The sequence below is a fragment of the Somniosus microcephalus genome, chromosome 3 (genome assembly GCF_052327205.1).
Source record: "Somniosus microcephalus isolate GS21.2 chromosome 3, FLI_Smic_1.0, whole genome shotgun sequence".
Lineage (NCBI taxonomy): Eukaryota > Metazoa > Chordata > Chondrichthyes > Squaliformes > Somniosidae > Somniosus > Somniosus microcephalus.
This window is the reverse complement of record NC_140989.1, coordinates 72,900,621-72,928,203: the sequence shown is the minus strand read 5'-3', so window position 1 is coordinate 72,928,203 and position 27,583 is coordinate 72,900,621. Positions and strand designations below refer to the sequence as shown.

At 43.0% G+C, this 27,583-nt stretch overlaps 1 protein-coding gene across 7 annotated transcripts in view; it reads right to left on the bottom strand.

Moving 5' to 3' along the window:
• esrrga (estrogen-related receptor gamma a) overlaps positions 1-27,583 on the bottom strand; it is a 233,516-nt gene that overhangs the window by 159,007 nt on the left and 46,926 nt on the right. For 5 of the 7 annotated variants that reach the window (XM_085981118.1, XM_085981127.1, XM_085981130.1 and 2 more), the window contains exon 3: positions 13,086-13,178. The exons of the other annotated variants lie outside the window; for them this stretch is intronic. In XM_085981118.1, the coding sequence (XP_085837244.1) occupies positions 13,086-13,178 (93 nt within the window). The remainder of the gene's footprint in view (positions 1-13,085; positions 13,179-27,583) is intronic. 7 annotated transcript variants of the gene reach the window in all.

Below are 27,583 nucleotides of genomic sequence, written 5' to 3'. Positions count from 1 at the left end.
CTTCAGGAGACGCTGCACCTCAGAGCTAATAAAAGCTCTGTCCCCGGCGCTGTACCGCCTGCTCTTGGTGGCGACGGGTTTACAGTCGCGGGTGAGGTTAGCGAACAGGGAGGGGGGCGGGACCTTGAGGGTGGATAGGCCGCAGGTGGTATGCGGTGGGCGGTTTAAAGGCTGCTGGTTGTCGACTGTGAGTGGGGGGAGGGGTCCACCGTATGCCAAAGTGACACTTTGAAGGTGGGATTGGAAGTCCAGCCCTAGTAGGACGGCAGCGCAGAGCTGGGGCAGGACGAGGAGTTTAAAATTTTTATCCTCCGTGCCCCTAACCGACAGGGTCACAACACAGTAGCCGCTGATGTCTGTAGAATGGGACCTCGACGCCATCGAGATCCGGTTGCGCGTTGGCCGGACAGTGAGGGAGTAGTGGCTCACCGTGTCTGGATGGATGAAACTCTCCGTGCATCCGCTGTCGAACAGGCAGGTCGTGGCGTGGCCATTTACTTTGATGTCCATCATGGACTTGGACAGGTGATGCGGGCGAGCTTGGTCCAGTGTGACGGAGGCTAGTGTATGGCTGAGCGAGCTGCTGTAGTCTGCGGGTGAGGCGCTGGTCGGGTCTGGAGACAAGGTGGCGGTCGAGTGTGGTGGACAAAATGGCGGCGCCCACGAGGTTGAATAACATGGCGGAGGAGATGGCCGCCCCCACAACTCACATGAGGCACTGCTGGCGTCGGTGGCCTTGATCAAAGATGGCCGCCCCCACGACTCACACGAGGGGATACTGGCATCTGTGGCCTTGATGAAAGATGGCCGCCCCACAACTCGCATGAGGCACTGCTGGCGTCTGTGGCTCTCCCCCTGCAGGCCTTAGCGAAGTGGCCTTTCTTGTGGCAATCGGAGCAAGTCGCGTTTCTTGCAGGGCAGCGCGTCCTCGGGTGTTTCGCCTGGCCACAGAAGAAGCAGCCGGCGGCCCGATCGCGGGGCTCCGATGTTGCAGCCGGTACCGGGGGTGGCGGTCCCGATCGGTTCTGGGACGCCGACGCTGAGGTAGGTCCCAGAGGCGGCGGTGTGAGGGGTATTGCGGCCGGGGTCGGGTCGGAGTCCCAGGGTCGCGCAGCACAGTACCTGGAATACACCTCGAGGTCCCGATGGGCCACTTCCAGAGAGCGAGCGAGGGCTGCAGTTGTATTCAGGTCGAGGTCCTTTGATTCGAGCAGTCTTTGCCGTGAGTAGTCGGACCGAAGGCCTTTCACGAAGGCATCGCGGATATTCCCTTCAGTATTTTCTGCAGCCGTTACAGCTTTAAAGTCACAGTCCCTGCCGAGTGTTTGTAGCGCCCGTAAAAATTCATCTACAGACTCTCCTGGCTGTTGCGAGCGGGATCTTAGGAGATGCCTGGCATACATAGAGTTTACCGGGCTCCGGTACTGCTCTTTCAGCAGTTTGAGGGCGTCCTCGTATGTAGTAAGGTCCTGGATGAGTGCAAATACTTTAGGGCTCACTTGGGCGGTCAGAACTCTTAGTTTGGATCCCAGAGGCACGCCGGATTCTCCCAGGTAGGATTCGAAACAGCTCAGCCAGTGTTTGAAGTCGAGGGCTGAGTTCGCTGCCTGTGGGTTTAGATCCAGGTACGGCGGTCGGAGGGCTCGCAGCCAGGTCGGCTGCTGTGGCTGTTGTAGCTGGCCGTTTGGCTGGTCGTTTGGCTGCTCCGATCCACTCATTTCAAAATTTAGCCAATAAAATTGATATACCTATCAATTCATCCAATGAAAAGCGACGAGTTAAGATAGTAACTATAGGTTTTTATTGGCTAAAGAACAGAGCCCACCCTCGTGGGTGATCGGGTCCAACAAGGAGGAATACCAGCCAGTCGACCACCTTTATACCTGGGCAAGCAGGCGGAGTCAGCTGTGGTCAGCCCAGGTATAACAGCGTGACAAGAGGTGACCTTGTGTAGTGATACAACAGTGTAAACAGTGATAACCATAGTGTAACGATATAAACAGTGATAACCATAGTGTAACGATAGTGAACGATAAAAGTGGTTTACCACACTTCCATCAGCTATCTTGTAGCCACTGGAGTAGCACTTTGCAGGAGCACAAGGCTAGTACGAAGAGCCTCTAAGGTAGACACTCAGGGTGATCTTTAGATTTTGTATGTACTTTCTGGCAATTTGATGCTACAGATTTTGACTGAATTTGCTTTTGTGCAGGGTTTCATTGGATGAGTGTTAGTTGACCATGCCATGTGATGTGGTGTTTAACTTGAGGTCATTCATCTAGAGAATGGAAGGACTGGGTCTGATGCTAGGAGGGACTGTTGGTGTGGATTGGGGCTGGGCGGGGGGGCGGCGGGTGGGGGGATTGCATTCTTTAATAATCTGCTGGTATTTGGCTCTGGTGCTGGCAGGATTGGTACCCTTTTCTTCCTCAGCATCCTGCATTTCTTCTTGATTCTGTGCCTCCACTTCTTCATCCCCAGGTGGCACCAACAGTTGCTGGGTAGCAGTCCTGCTTTTGTCCAGAGGCAGAGCAAAGTTATGGAGCATGCAGCATACTATGGCAAATCCAAAGACTCTCTCAGGGCTATATTGCAGAATGCTTTCATACTGATCAAGAAGTGGAACCTCCGTTTCAGGAATGCCAATGATTTGCGCAATCAGAGCTGGATAGAGATGTGCTTCTGAACTGGATGTGTCTGTACTCAGGCTCCTGATGTGTCATGAGCCATGGATTCATGGGATACCACTTGTTCCCAAACAGCCAACCTGTCACCTGATGGTGTGGGTGGGAGAGAGGGGCGATTGTGGACTGGTGCAGGGTAAATGCATCATGGCAACTGCCAGGAAACCGTGCCAAGACCTACATGATGCGCGGCGTGTTGTTGCACACTGGCTGCACGGTCAGCAAATGGAAGTCCTTCTTAGAAACATAGAAACATAGAAGATAGGAGCAGGAGTAGGCCATTCGGCCCTTCAAGCCTGCTCCGCCATTCAATGAGATCATGGCTGATCATCCAAATTCAGTACCCGGTCCCTGCCTTCTCCCCATATCCCTTGATCCCTTTAGCCTTAAGAAATATATCCAACTCTTTCTTGAATATACTTAATGAACTGGCCTCCACCGCCCTCTGTGGCAGAGAATTCCACAGGTTCACCACTCTCTGGGTGAAGAAATTCCTCCTCATTTCAGTCCTAAATGGCTTACCCCTTATCCTTAGACTATGACCCCTGGTTCTGGACTCCCCGGCCATCAGAAACATCCTTCCTGCATCCAGTCTGTCCAGGCCTGACAGAATTTTATAGGTTTCGATGAGATCCCCTCTCAATCTTCTAAACTCCAGTGAGTATAAGCCCAATCGACACAATCTCTCCTCATACGTCATTCCTGCCATCCCAGGTATCAGCCTGGTGAATCTTCGCTGCACTCCTTCCATGGCAAGAACGTCCTTCCTCAGGTAAGGCGACCAAAACTGCACACAATACTCAAGATGTGGTCTCACCAAGGCCCTGTACAACTGCAGCAAGACATCCTTGTTCTTGTACTCGAACCCTCTTGCTACAAAGGCCAACATACCATTTCCCTTCTTAACCGCCTGCTGCACCTGCATGCTTACCTTCAGCGACTGGCGTACAAGAACACCCAGGTCTCTTTGCACTTCCCCTTCTCCCAATCTATTGCCATTCAAATAATAATCTGCCTTCCTGTTTTTGCCACCAAAGTGGATAACCTCACATTTATCCACATTATAGTGCATTTGCCATGTTTCTGCCCAATCACCCAACCTGTCCAAATCGTGGAGTTTCACGACATCCTCCTCACAGCATACCCTCCCACCCAGCTTTGTGTCATCTGCAAATTTGGAGATATTACATCCAATTCCCTCGTCCAGATCATTAATATATATTGTGAACAGCTGGGGTCCTAGGACCGATTCTTGCGGTACCCCACTAGTCACTGCCTGCCACTTGGAAAATGACCCGTTTATTCCAACTCTTTGCTTTCTGTCCGCCAACCAGTTCTCTATCCAAGTCAATACCTTGCCCCCAATCCCATGTGCCTTAATTTTGCACGCTAATCTCTTATGCGGGACTTTATCGAAAGCCTTCTGAAAGTCCAAATACACCACATCCACTGGTTCTCCCTTATCTATTTTACCAGTTACATCCTCAAAAAATTCCAGTAGATTAGTCAAGCATGATTTACCTTTTGTAAATCCATGTTGACTTTGTCCGATCCAGTCACTGCTTTCCAAGTGCTCTGCTATTACATCCTTTATAATGGGCTCTAGCATTTTCCCCACTACCGATGTCAAGCTTACCGGTCTATAATTCCCCGCCTTTTCTCTACCACCTTTTTTGAATAGTGGGGTAACGTTAGCTACCCGCCAATCCATGGGTACCGTTCCAGAGTCTATCGAGTTCTGGAAGATGACCAGCAATGCATCTACTATTTCTAGGGCCACTTCCTTAAGTACCCTGGGATGTAGATTATCAGGCCCTGGGGATTTATCGGCCTTCAGTCCCATCAATTTTCCTAACACCATTTCCCTACAAATACTGATTTCTTTCAGTTCCACCCTTTCATCAGACCCTATGTTCCCCGGCATCTCTGGGAGGTTATTTGTGTCCCCCTTTGTGAAGACAGAACCAAAATATGTATTTAGTTGGTCTGCCATTTCTTTGTTCCCCATTATAAACTGGTGCTGCGACAGGTAACCTAGCTCTGTAACTGCCTCGCCAGTGAAGCTAACTGTTTTTGCCCTGTATACTCATGAGGGATAAGGCCTCCTGCGACCTCCTCTCCTTCACTCTCTTCTTTCTGCAGCTGCAGGTCATTCCACTACTGCTTGCTGCTCTTCCTCCTCATGGTCCTCCAGCCGCAATGGCAGACCGAGCAGCACGCCCGTGTTGCCAGGGGGCATTTTTTGCGAAAGCCCCTGGGCAGAAATTCTCTCCCAGCTCCAAAAAAATTACTTGCCAAATATTTTGTGGTCAGCTACAGCTGCCAATACAGCCAGAAATAGGCATAAAAAGCCCACTAGCAGAATAAAAGGAACCAGGTATTAACTGCAGCTGAAGATTCCTTTAAACAACACTGGTACAAGTTACCCTCCCGATTGTTGTCATCCAGGATTTGTGGGCAGGTTTTATAAATGGACAAATTCATCGCTGATGAAGCTGAAAATGGCAGTAAGGTCCTGAAATAGACCCTTACTTACATTAGGCGTCTGCCAGTTTCAGGTGGGTGGCCTGGACTACTAAAATGCGTCTGACTCAAAATGATGCCAAGTGCACTTCTGGCAGATAACTGGCGAGCAACATCCCCACACAAATTCAGAGGCCTAGCATCTATTTTCCCTGGGCAAAACGGGCAGCTGTAAGCTTAAAATGGCCCCCAGTGAGATCCCAATCTTAGCCATGCTGCCTTTTGGTGCAACGTACGGAAACACGTCAGCAGAAGCCAGTCGTGCACTTCTCTTAGCAATCAGCTCAAGAGTATATTCGCTGAAACCTCGAATAGGCTGCTTGCCTATCCGAGCAGCAGGAGAATGGCGAGGGGTGAGTGTCCCAGGGTGGGCTGAGATAAAAAGAAATAGAAAATTTTGAAATGAGCACAAAATACATAAAGTATTTATTCATACCCAATAAACTGACCTCCAATGTATTAATATTATTAGTGGGGGTTTTGGGCAGGGTGAAAGAGAAGTCACACATTTTAAATGTAGAAATTGCAAACGTAAGACATCAGCATGGTAAAATGGTAGTTTGCATGCTGTGACTGGGAAGTTAATTGACAGCCTGACTTAACATAAATGCAATCCCATGGATTAGTATCAAAACTGAAAATAAACAAGAAAAACTATATTATTTCATAACTAAAAGCACATAGCAGGTTGGGAAAATTAATTTAGTAAAATTAAGTGATGGCAAAATCAAGTTTAACCTAAAATCATGTGCTCTACGTGATCTGTGCCTTAAACTCTGCAGTGAAACTTGAACATCAGACAGGTTCAGGAGGATTCCAGTGTTGGCTACTTATGAAACACATTTGTTTCCACCAGCATATCTCTCAATTTCTTTATCAGCCAATGTGGGACACAGACCATAATAATGTCCAAAAATTACCTGGAGTGAGGGACGCTTGCTACTGACTGCAGCCATCACTAACAGTCTTTTGTCAAGGCTTATTTTAAAGAATCATTATTGAGAGGACTCTGTGCTTTAATAAGATGAACTCTCGGTTAATATGAACTGAATCAGTCAGTCTCGGTAGAGGCTCTTTGTGTAACACCTCACAAAATGTAGGACAGTTGAGCAATAAAATGCTTTTTACTTCTGCAGTACTTTCACAATTGGTAAATACCTGCTTAACTTGCAAGGAGCACATCAAGTGACTTTATCCAACAACTTTAGGAATCACAGTATTACTGTCAAATACACATGAAACATTGTTAAACAGTTTATCGTTGAAAGATGGTATATGTGTATCTGCAGGCTTTCAAAAGCAAAACCAAGGGAAACAATGCAAAGCTTCTCTGGAGGGTTACATGTGAGAAAATGTTTGTGAGGTGCAAAATAAAGCTTTCAATATGACTGAAGAAAATGCACAGTTATAAAAAGGAAGGAAGGTTTACTAGGTAAACAAAATGTATATTCTGTTGGGAAGCATTTTTGGAACAAGCAACAAAAGGGCAGCTGTTAACAGTGTCTGGCGCTTTTGTCTTCTGTACCATTTTGTTCACATACTGCGCGATAGTTGTTTGTTTACTATAAAGAAAATGTCTTGGCCGGAGACTATAATAAGATGATCTTGCTACAATTTATAGCAAAGCTTTTAAAAACTTGTGCAAAAATCCACTTTCTTTTTTAAACAAAAAAAAATGGACCACAAACTTAGCTCTGCAGCTCTTAAACATTCAGTGTTGATAGTTTTACTCAAAAATATATAAAATATCAGATAAAAGTGCAGACAGAACGCTTCTATTGTACTGCTCAGTATTTAGAAATTAGAATATCGCAATGAATTGTCTTCATGCACCATATAAAATATATAAAGTATACACAAAGGTGTCTAGCCCAGGTCTTTGTTCATCTCAAAATGATGGAATTGCTGGGGGCACTATATAGTTTTGCTGGAGAATGGCATCACTATGAATCCCTCCCAGTTTCCCTGTTGTGCTTTTAATGTATAGTCTCTATATATGCTATGGCAGACACAAAGGCTTGCTGCCCAGAAGAGACCACTTTGCAGTTAAACACTGCAGATAGTCACAAAGATGTTAATTTCATGCAACTCACAACCAGCAGTCCATTTAAAGCACAACTGATCCTTACTCTGGGTTGAATATATGAAGCAAATGCAAGTAAAACTAATTTAACCTTTGAAAACTTATCTCCAGGGGGGAAAACAGTCAAAATCCCTTTATAAGATTTTTAAGCACTGCAATTATTGATGAGTACTATATTACTTCAATTTTCTCTGATCAGAAAAGCAAAACCACCAGAGACTGGAGCAGCTGTCAAGTCATTTTCCGACTGGAATGAAGTAGTTTACAGTGGGTTTGTGTTGGTCTCCGAAGACCCAGTTAAGAAGCCTTTTTAAACTGCCTTAAAAAAGCCAACTCATACATTAATCAACTTCAGCCTCTGCCCATACTTGCTGCAATACATCAATTACTACACTTTTCTAATAAATTCCCGTTGACGGTGACTGCCTTATTAAAGCCTACTAAAACGATACAATATAAGTAAAAGGCTATTAATATTACCTTTCGATGCAGCTATCACCTTACCGAGAATTACTGCACAATCTGCTAACGGAATTCATACTGCATTACAATTAACATCAGTAAAGCTAATTCTAACAACATCCAGCTTGCTAATTTTACACACTAATAATAAAAGACATTGCTATGCAAGATCAGCCTCTTTTATCATGCTTCCATGGCACACCAGAGATCTCCTGCCATTGTTCACATGAAAGACAATTATACCAAAGAACATCAAACCCAAAAATGACAATCTGCTAACCAGCACTGGGTATTGCTAGATTCATTTCTCCATTTTCTGAACCAATAGACAACAATTCTCTGTGGACACGAGGGGGGGGGGGGGGGGGGGGAAGGAAAGAAATGCCTTGCACTGATTTATGCTTCTCTCTTCTGCATTCATCAACTGACTGCTGCCATTTTCAGATCAACATTTTTATAGCCTAAGGTTCAAATGCTGGACACGTTTGAAGAAATGCACCAATAATGACGGCCATATATTTCCATATTTAAAAACAATGCCGCATGTTTGGAAAATGAACTGCAGCATGCCACAGGGGAGTCAGTGCTGCAACAGGTTGCATACTAAAGCACAGCCCTGGCAGCGGCAGCAACGCAGGTTCCCCCTCACCCCCCAAAAAAATGAACGGCTACTGTTTACACAGCAATAAAGGGCCGGTGATCCGTTTCGTGTGCCTGGTTAAGGGGCTACATGCTGACCAGTTTGCTTTGGGTGATACAGTCAGCTCAGCAAATAGACTTAAGTTTATTATGTGAAGATGGATCGGGCTCTAAAAGTTAAATTACACTAAATATTTGCAAGCTGAGAGTACTACATTACATTGTCCATCACTTTCTTCTGTTTCTACAAATATATATATATTGTATGGACTGGAAGCAAAAAATAGTTGGATCAGAAGCAGGCACTTACAAATTTCATGTTTTGTAGAAAGGCTATAAAATTATGCGTCTTGTACAGGATAATAAAAACAGCCCAATACAAGGTCTTCCAGCTTTTTTAGTGCAACCCCCATGACTTAAATGTTGCTTTACAAAATGTACCATACAGCCTAGCTGTGTCTTTTCTTTCTTAATGCTTTTTGTCAGAATCTCTTGACAAGAAACTGAAGATTAACTTTGCTTGTTACAAATGACATTTTGTCTGCTTTACATTATCTTACAAATCATCAGGCACTCAATCCCCTCTGCCGCCTGGTTGAGGTACCTGCTGTAATAACACTACCTTACAGTGAAGGGTGACAATCGTGGCACTGTCTCATAAAGTTGTACTGTGCATTGTAATATGAACATAACATGAGCTAACCTTCTGTTGCTATACTGATAACCTGTTTTGATTTTTTAATTACAACACTTAGAACATTTCAGGATTAAGCAAACTTAAAAAGCCTATTTTCAGCATTTTGTTAAACTCAGATAATTACGATAATTCCAGCAGCCTTGCCCATTCTACTTCTAGCAACACAGAAACAGACAGAAATAAATACTGCAAAAGGAGCTTTAAAATAGACCCACATCAATACTATAACATTAATCTATAGCAAATGTTTTTGTTGACCCAATCTATCTTCATTTTGATGCTTTCGGTAAGACTTCATTTAATCTTCATTACTAGTGCTCGCATACTGTGTTACAATTCGGAGGTTGTAAATTAAAAGGTCAATTATTGAAACAGCTCAGAGAGGGAAAACCAATCGTTTTCTAATTTCTTTAAGCTTAATACAAGTTAAAATAGTCAAGAACTCTCAGAAATCCACATGGCTAAGATCTTTTTTAATTTATTAAACAGATGCAGGTGCCCTTAAGTACAATCTCTTTGTATGCAAGGGAACTGCTAGGAGATATTTTAGCACTGGTTTCTGACGACGGGGGCCAGAGGAGGAGGAATAAAGAAAGAGTGCCTTTCCATACTCCTCAAATGTCCCCCCATGTAAATTGAACAAGGAGCAACACCAACACATCTGCAGGCTGCACCATGCTGTCTTTTTAAAGAACTGCATGGATACTCAGCAGTAATTTGGGTAAGAGAAAATTATGTATGGTAGTGGGGGAAGAATCGCGACAACTGTTTCCTTTGTACCTACCCAGAATTCTCAATGATCAGAGATGCCTTACAAATGGTACAGAATATCAGAATAACCTGTGTCGACATACAGTGCAGTAATATTTTTGAATACAAAGGGGTACATTTATGAATTCAAAATTATTTTGAGAAACTACACAGAATTTTTGAAGATTAAGTGTATTATCAATTATGTGGATACATTTTGACAGTTCTGATATACAGCACAGAAACAGGCCTCTAATATTCCTAAAAAGTTCATTTTACCTGCTATACATTACTATCTTTAACAGGGCATGAAACCTAATGCTGCTGCTGAATAAGTGGATGCTGCATCTTATGTGCTACTTACAGCGTACACAAGAACCACTGAGCTCTTTATTTTGGTTCCTTTCAGTGCTGTATTAAATGTTTCTTCTTCCCTAAAGCAACTGCTTATGAACCTCTAGGGAATCTCAATTTCATTTTTCGAAATATGAACTAGCGGTATTCTAATTTCTCTCCTTGCTATGCAGTCATGGCCTTTACTTTAATACAAAAATAACCTTTACAATAAAAAACATACAATTTAACATTTCCATAGACAAAACCTGATTTGCATTAGGTTCAGTTCTGGGTCTTAAACAACTAATATGCTAAAAGCAAAGCTTTTGAAGACTTTTCCCTTCACCCCAATAATCCATCCCCCGAAAAAGAGGAAAAGTACATGGCCCTTGATTTATCAAACCACCTGCTATCAAATTAAATTTGTTCCGCACAAGCCTAACTGTATTACTTTTTATACAAGTCAAAGCAATCTTCAGGATATGTTTGTGCACAAAATTAGGTTGTGCGGATTTCAGTTAATTACAGTACCACAGAAAGGATAATGAAATCCATCACCATTTAGTACAGTGTAACACACAGAAAAAATGGAAACTGGAATGACAAGATGAAATGATTAATACGTTCTTTTCAATGTAATTAAAAAAAAACACATCTAAATGATCATGGTAGGCTTTCAGGGGTCTGAGACATTGAACCTGTACAGTTAGCATACGTTTTTCTTTCATTGATGTATAATGTTTGAATTTGATAGCAGTTATGTTTCTTTTAATTTTTAATGTCATTTTTCTTCGGGTAAATTAACCCGTATCTTCCATCTCCCTGGCCTCGACAATTCTGCTGCTGAGAGGATGGATGGCCTGCTCCAGATGCAGCCAATGGTCCTTGTAGCTGGCCACCAGAAAGTATTGGGGATCAATAGACATGACTTTTATTTTAATTTGTTCCAAGGATATAGGCAATGCTGGCAGGGCTGCATTTATTGCCCATCCATGGCTGCCCTGAAAGGGTAGCAGTGGGCATTCTCCTTGAATTACTGCAGTCTTTGTGGTGATGGTTCTACTAGAATGATGCGAGACAGGGAATGCCAGGACAATGAACAATGATATATGCCCAAATCAGGAAGTGTGTGATTTGGAGGAGAACTTGGAGATGGCAGTGTTTTCACAACACTGCTGCTATTGTCCTTCTTGGTGGTAGAGGTGGTAGAGGTCACAGGGGAATGAGGTGCTGTTGAAGTCTCTCTTCCAATTTTCTGTCTGCCCCTCCATGTCTCCCTGTGGGACAACTCCACTGTCTACACTCAAATTGGGAAATGAGCAGACAGAACAAGCACTCATTCGGCACTCCATGGCGCTGAGCATTAGTACTCTGACACCCAGTGCCATTGTGCCAACCCGTAAATCTACACTTATACCCATTTCACCACTGAAAAACAAAATTGAGATTGACAAAAACTAAAACTCCCTGACTGGGGTTTCTCTATTTTGAGGTATTTGGTTACCTTACATTTATGGAACCAAGAAATGGTCATGTCTTGCCATCAAACATTGCTGTATGTCCAATAAAGAACAGTTTACATATTGCTGCTCACTTTACACTGCTATTTAATTTATGCTTTTAGGTTGTAGTTTCTTAGCAAATAAATTACTTTTGGCACTTGACTAAAAAGCTCTGTGCAAAGGCTTCATATATTTTGGGTTTATGACAAAATGAAAATTGGGTGGGTTCTATAAAGGGCAGGTGATCACCTCCACCAGATTACCACCCAGGCAACGAAGACAAAATTCTTCCCCAGCGAATCGCAACGCCAAACAGCCGAAAGGCAAATCAACCATTCCAGAAAGAAACCCTGTCTGCCAATATACGAGGGCATAACTGGTTACGTTTGGTGAATTAGATTATTGAGGTGACCACGTCCCCAAAAATCCTTGGACCCTACCATGCACTCCTGCCGTAACTTAAGCGAGAGAGTACTGAAAGGGGCGTGAACTAGGTCACGTCAATGTAAAGGAAGAATCGAGGAAGCAGGAAAAGAAAGGGGGAAGCTGAAGGTTCAGAGGAAATTTCACCAGCTAAAGAGTAGGTCATGCACATGCCATCTCAACTTTAGGAGATATGTAGCCCAAGGAGACCAGAAAGGAAAGGATAAAAATCAAAAAAGTAATATATTCCCACCCCAGAGAGAAACACATAGAAAGAAAGAACTTGCACTGATATAGGATCGTTCATGACCTCAGGACATCCCAAAGCGCTTCACAGTCAATGATGTCGTTTTGAAGTGTAGACGCTGTTGTACATGCAAGCACAAGTTCTTTTCTTATTTCTAATTTTTGGCAGTAGCAGATCAGGGATTAAAAACTAGAAATGCATCTTTAAACTCAGGAGATACATAAAAAAATCTACCCACTTTATTAAAAAAAAATTGTTAGTGAGCCAATTAATTTGTTCCCCCTCCAAATATTTTCCACTTTTATTTTGAAATAGCTGTAGTTTTAGAAGTCTTAGTTTTATTTTTAAGACTACAGTAATTGAACTCGCTGCTGCTTGGTCTCAAAATTTAAGAAAAATGTCATTTTGATATTTTTACTTTTCACATTGCTTGGTCTGAAACTCTACCATGAAAACCAGAATCACTATACACATTCCAAGCCATGGTTAAAAGAGTGCACCATCAGTTAATTTAGTTTTGTTACAAATGGAGTGAAAACAACAGAGAATGACCAAAGAAACACAAAACATATCTCATCTTACTTGATTCTTAAGCTCACTCATTAACCTCTTCACTCCTACAACTCCAGCCCTAGCCTCTTTCATCAGTTCCTCTGTTCTGCACTCCTGGCCCCTCTCGGTTTCTCATCTACTTTAGATACTAGTATCTTGGATAATGGTCCATTCACAAACACTTTACCCAATTCTCTGCTGCCAATGCTCCCCTGCTTCTGCAGTTCCCAAAAGACTCATTTGCATCTTTGGGAATTTTGAATGTCTCATCGCACTCCAACTGAAAGACACGGAGAGGGGGGAAAATAATCATACAGAGAACTCACAAAAATAGGGAAAAGAATAGAGAAAAGTACTAATACAAAATAATCACATGGGGGAAATAGCAACAGGTAAAAAGAGTTTGAACATTGAGTAAAAACAGAAATAAATAAGCTTTTTTTTTTAGGTGCAAGGACACTAATAGACACCTTTTAAAAGCTATTAAATATGAAAAACTATTTAATTTACTAAGAAATTAACTACTGTGCACCAATGACACTAATAAATGGTTCTGTCAATTTTCTTTAAAGTCATTTTCAGTTATTTAAAATCAAGTTACTCACAGGTGATGGACCAGACACTCTGATTAAAAATGCTTATTTTTTATGATTAAACCCATTTTAAACTGTAGTAATAAAACTGCACCAGGTTACCATTCTTAAATATATCAAGGAATTTTTTTAATGCAAGAAAAAAAAATTAGGTTAGAAAACGCTGCCCGATTGCACTGGTTCGTGGAAGATTTTACATTCGCCAATATGCAAGTGAGTTTGAGTGGAAACTTGAGCAAAAAATTCAATTCGGAAAACAGGCGCAATTTTGAGCACAATTTGCGCCCGGATTGCCGATTGCGCTTGAAGCGGAAACTCTACTCCATTAACACTAAAACTAAAAAGTTAAAAGGAAATGAAAAATAAACTTGCAAAAATGTGGGGGAAAAAAGTTTAAAAATGGGGCAGCATCAAAGTGTCTCCTTCCATGTTCCTTGAGGGAAAGCACCAGGCTTCCATCTAGTACTTCATCTACTAGCATCTACTATGGATCAGATTTTGGATCTTGAGATATGGTGAATCATTGCGGAAGTCCTATAACCCGTCGCTCTGTGGCATAGGAACATTAGTGTAATTCACGGACAGCATACCATTGTATGTAGAATATATGGCCTGGAATACCCTCAGAACTATTCCTGCTCCGTACCGCAACTTCGCCAAATGTGTGGCGGAAACCCCGTTATGAAAGAGACTAAAAAGATCAAAGATGTTGCTAAAGCCTCACCATTAGCCCTACCATTCCCTATTTTTGGTCAATATTGGTTTGGAAACTCAACAGGAACCATCTTTCCATTACAATATGCACAAATATCTCAAAAGTAATAGTCAAGAATCATACTGTGAGCATAAGACAAATTGATGTGCAAAATACCAGCTCACAACCACAATTATTCAAATAGTGAGCCCCCAATCTCAGTTTACTCATCGGGAGTCAGCAACAAGCAAAGACAAGGTGCTTCTCCAGAAATAAAAAATTACCCAAAGAGAGATCAACTGCTCATATACTGCTGCTGTAGACCATGCTCTTCCCTGGCCACACACCAACTGCAGGCCAAAAGGTGGCCAGATGATGTTCTCTCAAGCCTCCGCTGCAGTTGAGACAATTGCTTGGTGTGTAAAATGTAGTCCTTGACTGCTTTCCCATTTCCCTGTCAGGATATACCTGGCATTCACTTAGTACTTCTCTTTAGCAGCCTAAGCAGAAGTCAACAACTCAGGGATATGGCAGGCACACTATCCAGTTAGGATCAATATATTATACAGCATTCTACCGGATTGTTGTAAAAACCCATCTGGTTCACGAATGTCCTTTAAGGAAGGAAATCTGCCGTCCTTACCCGGTCTGGCCTATATGTGACTCCAGGCCCACAGCAATGTGGTCAACTCATAACTGCCCTCTGAAATGGTCCAGCAAGCCACTCAGTTGTTCAAGGGCAATTAGGGATGGGCAATAAATGCTGGCCTTGCCAACGATGCCCACATCCCGTGAACGAATAAAAAAAAAATTCTGAGAGAATCAAGATGATCCTTTCTACTAACTAGTTATTTGATAGATGACCACTATCTAAACAGACAAATTTATGATTTACCAGAACCTGCTAAACTCAAAGATAGTGGAACACTTGTTACTCGAATGCAATTGAATGGAGCAAAACTCTTGTTGTTAAATACTTAACCACTTTTGATGAAAATCTGGACACCTATTATAAACTCTGGCTGCAATTTTGCTGGCGCTCAGAGGGCAAGTTCGGAGGCGGGTCAGCTGTTAAATTCAAAATGATTGACGGTGTCTCCATGCCAATTTCCAAAGTGCCAGGTCTGCGACTTCAGAACAGGCCTGACACCAAGCGGCGGGAGAGGCACTTAAGGTAGTTAACAGCTTGTTAACTCCTTGTTAACTGCTATTTTGCCAGACTTTTTCTATTTTCACAAATTTTCTACGTGTTTCACGTCATTCGGCAAACATGCCAGCTGAGTGTATCGGGTCTTCTAACGAGCTGAATAGTTCACAGCTGCAACTGCAGCATAAAACCTAACCTTTCACATCAGTTATTTTCAAATGCCAGAAGTTGCTGATTTCAGGATTTGGAAGACACATTTGAGCTGTATTGAGGTTGTAAATATGTGTTGTGAACTTTATATGCACTGTCACCTCCTTGGAGCAAGCTCTCTCTCCATTGACAGATCGCATCTGCCATCTCAACTTCAGCTGCCATCTATTGCAGCAACATCGGTGCCCTTGAAAAAATCTCACCTTGGTCCTCTGAATCCCTCCACGATCAGCCCCAGCACCAACACCATCAGGCACACCAACAGCACCAACCTTCTCCGCAATCACCTGATGCTGCACATGACACAGGTCATCAGCACCCGACCACATTGCTGCCCGGAAGGCCAGCGATGGCCTCACCATGGCCAGATTTACTTCACTTGACACTGTACACCCTGGCTGCCACATGATGCGCCAGGTTGGCACCACCCCACACCAACATCATAAAGCATTCCTACAATGACCAAGCCATTCCTTTCACACTCATCACCATTGTGGGGGGTACCGTTATCTCTAACCATTCACTGCAACTCTTAAAGATACTTCCAAAGGTGAACAGAGATCTGTACAATAAGGCAAAGTGTTGAAAATAAAGATTTCAATGTTTGACAACACATTAACAGAACATTTACATCCAAGTGCCTACCCTTGTGTGTGGTTAGTTGATATGATTGGACTAGGATGAGGGCGAGTGTGAGGGGTAGCTAGTGAGACGGGGAAGTGATAATGTAGATAGAGAGGGATGGGTGGAGGTGCAAGGTAAGTTGGTGTGAGTAAGGATGTGCAGAAGTAGGGTAGGGAAGGCTGAGTGATGGGGATGTGATGAGTGGCACAGCAGGGTGAGCTTGAGTGTGGTTTTGCAGTAACGTTTCGTGATCCACTGAGATCATTGAAAGGTTGGCACCACTGCAGCCAGGGACTCCTGACGACATCCCTGCTTGTGTCCTCCTGTGCAATGTGCAACCGGGCTGTGTTGATCTCTTGGGGAGGTCTCTTCCGCCCAATGGAAGGGAAGAGAACCTCCCTGCATGCTGTGACTCCCTCCATAAGCATATGGAGGGAGTCATGTGAGAGCCTGGGTGCAGCCATGCACCTTTGTGCAGTGCTTGTCAGTGTTTGCAGCACCTCAATACTGCAGAAAACTGACAGCACAACTGTCAAAATCAATGTGGCCGTGGTCCCTTTAAGGAAACCGGCTGATGACACGTCATCAAATGGTGTCATCAGACCCGCTTCTTGTTCATTTGCTGGGAACCCCGCGGGGCTTAACCAGGCCAATCAACGGAAAATCATTTTCAGAAAGCGGCTGCAGACGGGAACGGGACTGGAACCCGCCAACCAGCTCTCCCGCCGCCATTCCGCCTCCACAGGGAAAATCCTGCCCTCTATGTCCATAATCAGTGGGATAGACTTCCGATATCAATGGGAAACTAGTACCTCCTGAGATAATGCACCGAGTCTCTGCACACTAACCGAAACTCATCACTTACAGTTATTAGAACATTTGTTCCAGTTCAGCTACAGAAAACAGTCAGTCTAAGGGTACATTCATACTGACATTTTCACATTTATTAAAGCAGTTTTGGGTTTGCAGCAATGTGAAAGTGGCAGCATAATTAGAAGACTCACAAACTCACTGAAGCAATGTGGAGTTTAAACTCCTGCAGGAAACCTCCTCACACCAGTTTGAGTTTGTACACTCAAGTTCAACTCCAGATATTGCGATCACATCTTCTTTGTAAGCTATGCAACCAGTTTCAAGTAAAGTTCCTCATCTAAAGCAACAGACAGCGTAGCATCTTTTTGAACCGTGAGCCTTTGAATCCCTCTTTGAATCAAACAGAATGAACTCAGAATAGCCAAAGCCATGAAGAAGATGGACTACTCCATTTCGGAGTTCATCCTGTAAAACACTAAGGTTAGAACTGGAGGACCATGACAATTGCTTGTGTTCTCTAGGCTCCTCCCTCTTCCAGCCCACCAAGCCAAATCTCCCTCAGGTCCCCTCAGATCTAAACATAGAAATATAGAAGATAGGAGCAGGAGTAGGCCATTCGGCCCTTTGAGCCTGCTCCGCCATTCAATGCGATCAGGGCTGATCATCCAAATTCAGTACCCTGTCCCTGCTTTCTCCCCATATCCCTTTAGCCTCAAGAAATATATCCAACTCCTTCTTGAATATATTTAATGAATTGGCCTCTACTGCCTTCTGTGGTAGAGAATTCCACAGGTTCACCACTCTCTGGGTGAAGAAATTCCTCCTCATTTCTGTCCTAAATGGCTTACCCCTTATCCTTAGACTGTGACCCCTGGTTCTGGGCTCCCCGACCATCCTTCCTGCATCTAGTCTGTCCAGTCCTGTCAGAATTTTATAAGCTTCAATGAGATCCCCTCTCATTCTTCTAAACTCCAGCGAGTATAAGCCCAATCGACCCAACCTCTCCTCATACGTCATTCCTGCCATCCCAGGTATCAGCCTGGTGAATCTTCGCTGAACTCCTTCCATGGCAAGAACATCCTTCCTCAGATAAGGCGACCAAAACTGCACACAATACTCAAGATATGGTCTCACCAAGGCCCTGTACAACTGCAGCAAAACATCCTTGTTACTGTACTCAAACCCTCTCGCTACGAAGGTCAACATAACATTTGCCTTCTCAACCGCCTGCTGCACCTGCATGCTTACCTTCAGCGACTGGTGCACAAGGACACCCAGGTCTCTTTGCACTTCCCCTTCTCCCAATCTATTGCCATTCAGATAATAATCTGCCTTCCTGTTTTTGACACCAAAGTGGATAACTTCACATTTATCAACATTATATTGCATCTGCCATGTTTCTGCCCAATCACCCAACCTGTCCAAATCATCCTGGAGTTTCTCGGCATCCTCCTCACAGCACACACGCCCACCCAGCTTTGTGTCGTCTGCAAACTTGGAGATATTACATCTAGTTCCCTTGTCTAGATCATTAATATATATTGTGAATAGCTGGGGTCCAAGGACTGATCCCTGCGGTACCCCACTAGTCACTGCCTGCCACTTGGAAAAAAAACCATTTATTCCAACTCTTTGCTTTCTGTCTGCTAACCAGTTCTCTATCCAAGTCAGTACCTTGCCCCCAATCCCATGTGCCTTAACTTTACATGCTAATCTCTTATGCGGGACCTTATCGAAAGCCTTTTGAAAGTCCAAATACACCACATCCACTGGTTCTCCCTTATCTATTTTACCAGTTACATCCTCAAAAAATTCCAGTAGATTAGTCAAGCACAATTTACCTTTTGTAAATCCATGTTGACTTTGTCCGATCCTATCACTGTTTTCCAAGTGCTCTGCTATTACATCTTTTATAATGGACTCTAGCATTTTCCCCACTACCGATGTCAGGCTTACTGGTCTGTAATTCCCCGTTTTCTCTCTACCACCTTTTTTGAATAGTGGGGTAACATTAGCTACCCTCCAATCCATGGGTACTGTTCCAGAGTCTATAGAATTTTGGAAGATGACCAGCAATGCATCTACTATTTCTAGGGCCACTTCCTTAAGTACCCTAGGATGTAGATTATCAGGCCCTGGGGATTTATTGGCCTTCAATCCCGTCAATTTCCCTAACACCATTTCCCTACAAATACTGATTTCTTTCAGTTCCTCCCTTTCATCAGACCCCATGTTCCCCAACATCTCTGGGAGGTTATTTGTGTCCTCCTTTGTGAAGACAGAACCAATCTAGACCTAAGCCTCCATCTTTCTCGGGTTTCTCTCCTACTTTCCCCACCTCCTCTCTGAGCTCATCTTGTCCATGATAGCCATCTTTTATTCACTTGACCCCATTCCCAATAAACTTCCTTTTCTGACCCCCATGAAATCTAATATTGTAAATAGTTCCTCCTCCTCAGGCACAGTTCTCCTCCCTTTCAAGGCCGCCAACATCATCCCTCTCCTCAAAAGCTCACCCTCAACCCATCTGCACTTAAAAACTATCCAAGCATTTCCAACCTCCCTTTCCTCTCCAAAATCTTTACACATGTTGTCTCCCAGATCTGTGCCCATCTCTCCTGAAGTTCCCGGTTTCAATTCCTCCAATCAGGTTTCTGCCCCTCACACAGCACTGAAATGCTTGCCTCTGCCTCTACTTCAACTAATTTGCAACTGACACCCTCATTGAAACCTTTACCACCTCCAGACTCAACTATTCCAATGCGCTCTGATCCTCCAACCCTTTGTAAACTTCAGTTCATCCAAAACTCTGCTGCCTAAGAAGAACCCACACCAAGTCTCGCTTACCCATCATTCCTGTCCTCACTAACCTACAATGGTTCCCGGTCCCCCATTCCACAACATGATCATTTGTCCAACAAAATAATTCCCCTAAAAATAAAAAAAAGCAATAGCCACTTCCAGGAAGTGCTGTAAAAATAATGTCCATTTGGATAATGAAGGCAGCAAGTGGAAGGAATTCTCTGCACTTGGCCTCTGTAAACTGCTCATGGTCAATAATTGAAATTAAACTGTACCTGGTTTAAAACAAATTCCATGACACAATATCATTTTTGCATGTCTTTGACCTAAAATAGTCTTATTAGGATAGGCATTCTGTGTGTGATTCCACCTAATTTTGCACACTGTTATCACCTATTATGTGGAGGGTATTTTTTTCTCGAAAGTAGCACACAAATTGTTATATTCTTCAACCAAAACTCATAATAAAAAATAGACTTTTAATACTCTTATCAAAACAAAAGGTTTTTTCAATAATCAGATTCCTAAAAATTATAACTTTCAAGGATTATTTCAAGTAAAAATGATATCTGATTGTCAGCATTTGCAGACTGCAAAATATATCAACAATAGCAATTAAATCTGTTAAAAATAGCATTAAGACAATTGTAGATGGAGAGGAGGGAAGAAGATAAGATATCCAGGTTTTATTTAAATCTCCCCTCCCTAATGAAAAAAATCCAACTCTGAGCAAAAGCTCTGACTGAATGGAAAACCAGAAATAGAGCTGATCAATACTTTTGACTGTGAAAGCAATTGTGTTCTCAGGGGTAGTGCGCATTGTATTTCTAAGTGCCTATGTGATATGATCCTTGGCCACTGTGAATGGAATGGAAACAGAATGCCATCTGAGGGAGATGCAAGTGCTAATGTGGTGAGGTAATGTGGTAAAGAATAGAATCCAACAAGGAAAGCAATACTGCAGAGCTCAAAATAAGGTAACTGGTCCCTCTAAAATCTTAAAATATATATTTAACTTAATACCTTCACCAAAAGAATTATTATTTTTTGGTTACTAGTTCCTCAAAGAAGACAAAACAATTCTTTATATTAGATGTATCTTAATGTTTAATTACCTAATGAAGAGGAAGCACCCCAAAATCACAAGGGGAAAAACGAACAAACACTTTACAGGTTAAAACATGGCAATGTTTATCTATTTTAGACCTTTCAACTATTCACTTTACGATTTGTTTATTTAATTGGCCTGGAACTATTCCTAAACATATTCCTGGCACAAGCTTCATGGTTGATCACTGAAATGTAGCATCATCATCATCATGCTGGAGTGTACTATGGCCACATCACTCAAGCTGGTAATGAGCACCTTAGGGATGGAAATGACCATAATGCCCAAATGCAACGATGTTATCTGTGTTATCAACTTGATCATTTTAATCTGAATAAGGGGAACATTTCTTTTTGAACGTTTAGTGCTCACATATTCTCAGCTGTCGTTCTCAGAAGTACGATGCTGCAATTTTTTAAAGTCATCAGCACTAAAGATGCCATTTATTTTGATTGGAATGGAGTCACTGGACCTCGTGCACACTTGGGTCAATGGGAACACGGACTAGTTGAATATTGAAAAATTTTATTAATTAATTAGTTGATTCCCAGTAGTTAAATAATTAGGCCTAGAAATTTTAGTTAACAGGTAGATCCAAACCTAGCCACAAAAACTTTCAAAAGGGAATTGTATACTTAAAAAAGGAAAAATATTGCAGGGCTATGGGGAAAGAGCAGGAGAGTGGGACTAATTGGATAGCTCTTTTAAAGAGCTGGCACAGGCACGATGGGCCAAATGGCCTCCTTCTGTGCTGTATGATTCTGTGAAAAACTAATACAGTGAGCACTATTACAGAATGTAGGTTCTGTATTCATTCCATATTTTCAAGTTCAATGATATTAAATTTCTGCAGGGTGGTAGAGGCAGAAATCCTCATCACATTTAAAATTATTTGGATATAAGAACATAGAACATAAGAAATAGGAGCAGGAGTAGGCCATTCAGCACTTTGAGCCTGCTCCGCCATTCAATAAGATCATGGCTGATCTACCTCAACTCCACTTTCCCGCCCTATCCCCCTATCCCTTGATTCCCTTAATATCCAAAAATCAATCGATCTATGTCTTGAATATACTCAATGACTGAGCCTCCACAGCCCTCTGTGGTAGAGAATTCCAAAGGTTCACCACCCTCTGAGTGAAGGCATTTCTCCTCATCTCAGTCCTAAATGGCCGAGCCCTTATTCTGAGACTGTGACTCCTGGTTCTAGACTCCCCAGCCAGGGGAAATATCCACCCTGCATCTACCCTGTCAAGCTCTGGAAGAATTTTGTATGTTTCAATGAGATCACCTCTCATTCTTCTAAACTCTAGAGAATATAGGCCTAGTCTACTCAATCTCTCCTCCTAGGGCAATACCCCCATCCCAGGAATCAGTCTGGTGAACCTTCGTTGCACTCCCTCTATGGCAAGTATATCCTTCCTTAGGTAAGGAGACCAAACTGTACACAATACTCCCTTTGTGGTCTCACCAGGGCCATATAAAATTGCATTAAGATGTCTTTACTCTTATACTCAAATCCTCTTGTAATAAAGGCCAACATACCATTTGCTTTCTTAATTACTTGCTGTACCTGCATGTTAACTTTCAGCGATTCACTGATTCATATGCACTTGAAGTGCCGTAAACTGCAAGGCTATGGACCAAGAGCTGGAAAGTGGGATTAGGCTAGACAGCTCTTTCGACCGGCGCAGACACAATGGGCCAAATGGCCTCCTTCTGTGCTGTAACTTTCTATGATTCTATGAATGGTTTTGTGAACTTAAAATACCTTCCTTAATTTGTACTCTCAAATAGAAATATCGAACATTAACATGAACTGCTATTAAGGCCATTCTAGTATAAAGTATATAAATACTAGCTACAGGTAAAATGTTAGTATTAAACCAGTATGATACCTATCTCATCAGTCCTGGGCTTTATTACCATTGTTACCTTTAGGATGATAGAGTGATGAGATGCATTGAACAATGTTGCCTCACACAAGTTGACCATATTACATTCGTTGTAATCTACTTTCCCCTACATATGTATGTGCCTTGGCGTAACTAGCTGGCGCTTCCAAGTTTAAGAGGAAAAGAGACAGCCCAGCATATGTAGCCCATTTCACATAGTTACACACACAGGCCGCAAATTTACTTGAGGAGGTGGGATGAGGGCGGGACAGCTGGTTTCCGGGTTCCGGTCCCGCTCCCAGCTGCATCCGTTCTGCAAACGTGATTTTACCTTGATTGGCCTTGTTAAGCCCGCCCTGTGGGCTTACCGGCCAATTAACAGGAGGCGGGTCTGATGATGTCATTTGATGACACATCATCAGCCAGTTTCCTTAAAGGGACCATGTCCACATGGAGTTTGACAGTTGTTCTGTCAGTGTTTGACAGCACTGAGGTGCTGCAAACACTGACAATCACTGCACAAAGGTGAAAGCTTGCACCCAGGCTCTCCAGTGTCTCCCTCCATATGCATATGGATGGAGTCGCAGCACTCAGAGAGGTTCTCTTCCCTTTCAACGGCGGAAGCAACCTCCCCAGGACACTAACTTACCTTGCAACTCCACCAACCCTCTCTACCTGCTTTAGCACTTCCCCATCTCACTAGCCACCCCTCACATGCACCCTCAGCCTACTGCAAGCATACCAACTAACAACACACAAGGGTAGGCACTTGAGAGGTTTAGCTAATGTCCATGTGAAGTTTCTGGTAATGTGTTGTCATACAGTGAAATATCTTTTTCAAAAAGTGCCCCTTATTGGACAGATCTGATCGCACCTTGGGAAGTGTCTTACTGAGTTCCAGTGATTGTTCAGTCATAACTCCCCCCCGCCCCCCGCCCCCCACCACCCCCCAACTATAGTGATGAGTGTGCATGGAATGGCTGGAACATTAAAGGGATGCTTCAAGGTGCTGGTGTAGGATGGTGTGAACCTGGCGCATCATGTGGCAGCCAGGGTTTACAGCATCAAGTGAAGAAAATCTGACCATGCTGATGCCATCGCTGGCCTCCCAGCCAGCAAATTTGACAGGGGCTGATGCCCTGTATCCAGTGCAGCATCAGGTGATGGCGGAGAAGGTTGGTGATGTTGGTGTTGGGGCTGATTGTGGAAGGATTGGAGGACCAAAGTCTGATTGTTTCATGTTGCTGGAATAGATGGCAGCTGCGGGCGAGATGACAGAAGCAATCTATCAATGGTGAGAGTGGTTCTCCCAATGAGGTGGCACTGGACATACAGTTGGATTTAAAAACTTGTAAGCTAAAGAAATCTCTATATGTATTAAAAATGCAGTAACCAACATGTTCTGTGCTCTGAAACTCACCATCTGCAACATGGCATCCTTGACACCACTTCTGCAGCTGTCAGATTTTCAGAAACATCAGAGCAGATTCAAAATACGTCAGGTTGAGCTGGTGTGTTCCCCGAACAGCGGGTAACCAGTGGGGGAGAAGGTAAAATTAGAAGTAAGCCTCAAAATAGTCTTAAATTGGCTCTTAACAAGCCATTTAATGAGCTCAATTGTATCCCCCGCCGCTTGGTGTCGGATCAGTTCTCCGCTGACAGACCCGACACCTGGGAGACTCGCGTGGAGGCGGGTTGTCAGCGGGTTTCCTACCCACTGTCAATCTTTGCGATTTTGACAGCGGAACCGCCTCCAAACCCGCCCCTTCAGCGCGATTAAATTTGTGCCCACAGTCTACTTACTGACACGGGTCTACCAACCTGTAAAGATTGGTCAGACTCATGCCATTAGATAGAGAAATTTCAATATATATCATGAACATGTGTTGGTTCCAGCTGTTATACTGGAATTAGCACAGCTCTACTCCACCACTAAGGCTCCCACTGCTAAGATCGTGAAGGCTCTGCTGGTGACAGTGAAAGCAGGTCGAATTTGAATTTGATAGTTTCTTATCAGCAATTTCATACCAACTTTGCACCACTACAAACATCAAATTTGCCCAAAATCTGCACTGCAACAGGGGCATTTATCACTTTCATAGCACATGTAACCCATTGTAAACACTCAAGTGATGTGACACTAGTATTGACAGGCCGATAGCCTATGTTTCTATGGGAATACAGATGATTATCAAATTTATCTTATAAAATCAGTTCCTGAGATTGTGAGATCAGTAACACTTGGCAAATGGTGCAAAAACTCTGCTAGTAGGCTCCTCCATCCCAATGGTTCAGCTTTTATTGCTATTCATTGACCTAGTCGAAGTGTGGACATCTGGGCAGGATCAGGGTCAATTGTGATTCACTCCTCCCCATACTCGCATTCACGGTCTAGATTCACACATGAGAAATGGCCAATTGAACAAGGTACTGGAAGTCACCATAGAGCCCAACAAGGAGTCAATACCTCCAGGAGAGCATGGGAGAGGAGAAAATTGGAGAAAGGAGGGGGGAAAACATAGGTTAGTAGATAATTTCCAAATACCTTCTCCCTTCAAAATGAAGATCCTGAATGACAATTTAAAAGCAAGGATTTGTAAGTTTTTCTTACCCACAAAATTAGATTCTTTCTATGCACAAAGTAAATAATATGTTCTTGGACTCTCTCTGTACTACTTAATGGCACCCATCAAAAATGAATTTTAAATAACTGCATAAAATATTAACTGGTAAAATACAAAGATACAGGGTTGGATTTTCATTCAGCAGTCGGGAAGGAGGCGGGACTACAACTTTCGGGTTTTAGTCCCGCTTCCATCAAGATGCGGCCAATCAATGCGATTTTCCCTTGATTGACCTTGTTGAGCCCACCCAGCGGGCTCAGCAGGCCAATTAAGGGCCACCCGGCAACAGGTGACGTCACAGACTGAAATTTCATCTGTCAAGACGTCTTGACAGATGAAATATCAGTGTTTCACAGCTGTTTGAAGCTGTCAAACACTGACAGTCTTGCTTCTAACCTGAGTCCTTCTACGCAGACTCAGTTAGAAATCACGCCGACACTGAAAGCTGAAGGCTGTCACTTTTGACAGATCGCAGCCATTCTGCTTTCTGTGCCGGCTGAATGATGGACTCCCAAAGCCTAGAGGAAGCAAGGCTGTAGAGGTAAGTACAGGTAATTTAAACTTCTTTACACACTTTAGACACACCAAACACACTTACCTTTGCACTCATGCACCCATCACTCACCTGAACACCGACATCTCGACCCCTCCAAGTCCTTCAACCCGACGGCCCACCTGCTCTAACCTGGTGTGGTTTGGAGCCGTCGGGAATCCCACACGACACCCTTCAAAATAGGGATTAGGCTAAAAACTGCCTGGTAACTACCTGTTAACAGGCAGTTAATTGGCACTAATCCCTTCCCGCCTCGGGTCGGCGGGTCCCAGTGCGGGGCGGGTACCCGCCTCCTTTGAAACTTACGTGAAGGCGGGTTTTGGGCGGGATGGTGTCGGGACCCCCGAATTCAGGATTTTTGCCCCCCGCACGCCTAAAAGCCCGCCTCACGGGACACTGAAAATCCAGCCCACAGTATATGCAATACAATCCACAAACAAACAGTCCACAATTCAGCTTTTTAATAATTTCCCAAAGTGATTTTAAATACAATACTCTATGAATTTTAGGGTTAAAAATCTCCAGTGGTCAAGCCTGTACTTGCCGTAACTAGTCCATATAAATTCACACATGCTCAGAGATCTTGAAACTAGTCAACCAGTCAGAAAGGAACTGACGTTAATTAGTTATGAAGTGAGGAATGAACAGGCATTAGTAGTGAGACTAATCAATGGGAAAATCAGTCCGAGCAGGCAGGCTAATGAACTGCTATGCATCTGTTTATTTTTAGATGGTTCCAGCACTTTTACATTAAAAATAAATATAATACAGTTTACTTACTGCCAACCATTCTAGTATTGGATTTGTTTCAGGACTTCCAACGAAGGAAAATAAGCCAAATTTATTTCAGAATGGTATACTGCAGTGCTGCATTTTGAAGCCTCAACCAGTTTTACAGAAATTTGAATATCAAATTAGCCCCGTGTACAGACTGGTCCACCAGACCACAAACAGCTACCTGACTGCCAAGACCATACACTCAAATGGCTAGCTTCTTACTGTAGCTCTTAGTGCTTCCTGATATAAAAATTCTCTTATGCAATGCATGGAAGCCCGGTTTATTCAGGATCCAGTTGAACTATATATATAAATTTATTCCTCTATCCCAGCTACTGTTGCATAAACCTAAAAAATGGCTTAATTTTGAATGTGCTGAAAATTAAGTTCCAGGAGTTTAGATCCTAAACTGCTAAAGTACCCTATACTGTAAAAGCCACACAAAATAAACATGGAAACAAAATGCTAAAACAGGAACTTTATTTTAAAACAAAGGATTGCTCTCAATGAATAATGGAGTTATTTTTGAGGGAAAAAAACAGGCTATACTAGTAATTCTAGATTTAACTGTATGCTTCAGATTAGTTAATAGTTTTTCTTCTCTGTGCAAAGTGCAATGGAATATTTTCCACTGTAGAATTGCAATTATCATGGCTGAGGTCATAAGAAATAAAAAGCTCATATGCAAGTAAGTCAAAACTAATATTTATTTCTTTGGAAAAATCCCTTGAATTCACTGAAGTAAAACATGCTTATTTTGTTGTGTTTATTTGCTCATTATAGAAATGCCACTTTGGGACGCTAAGGGCCAATCCTGCCAATTTTTCCAAGTCCGACATTTTCAT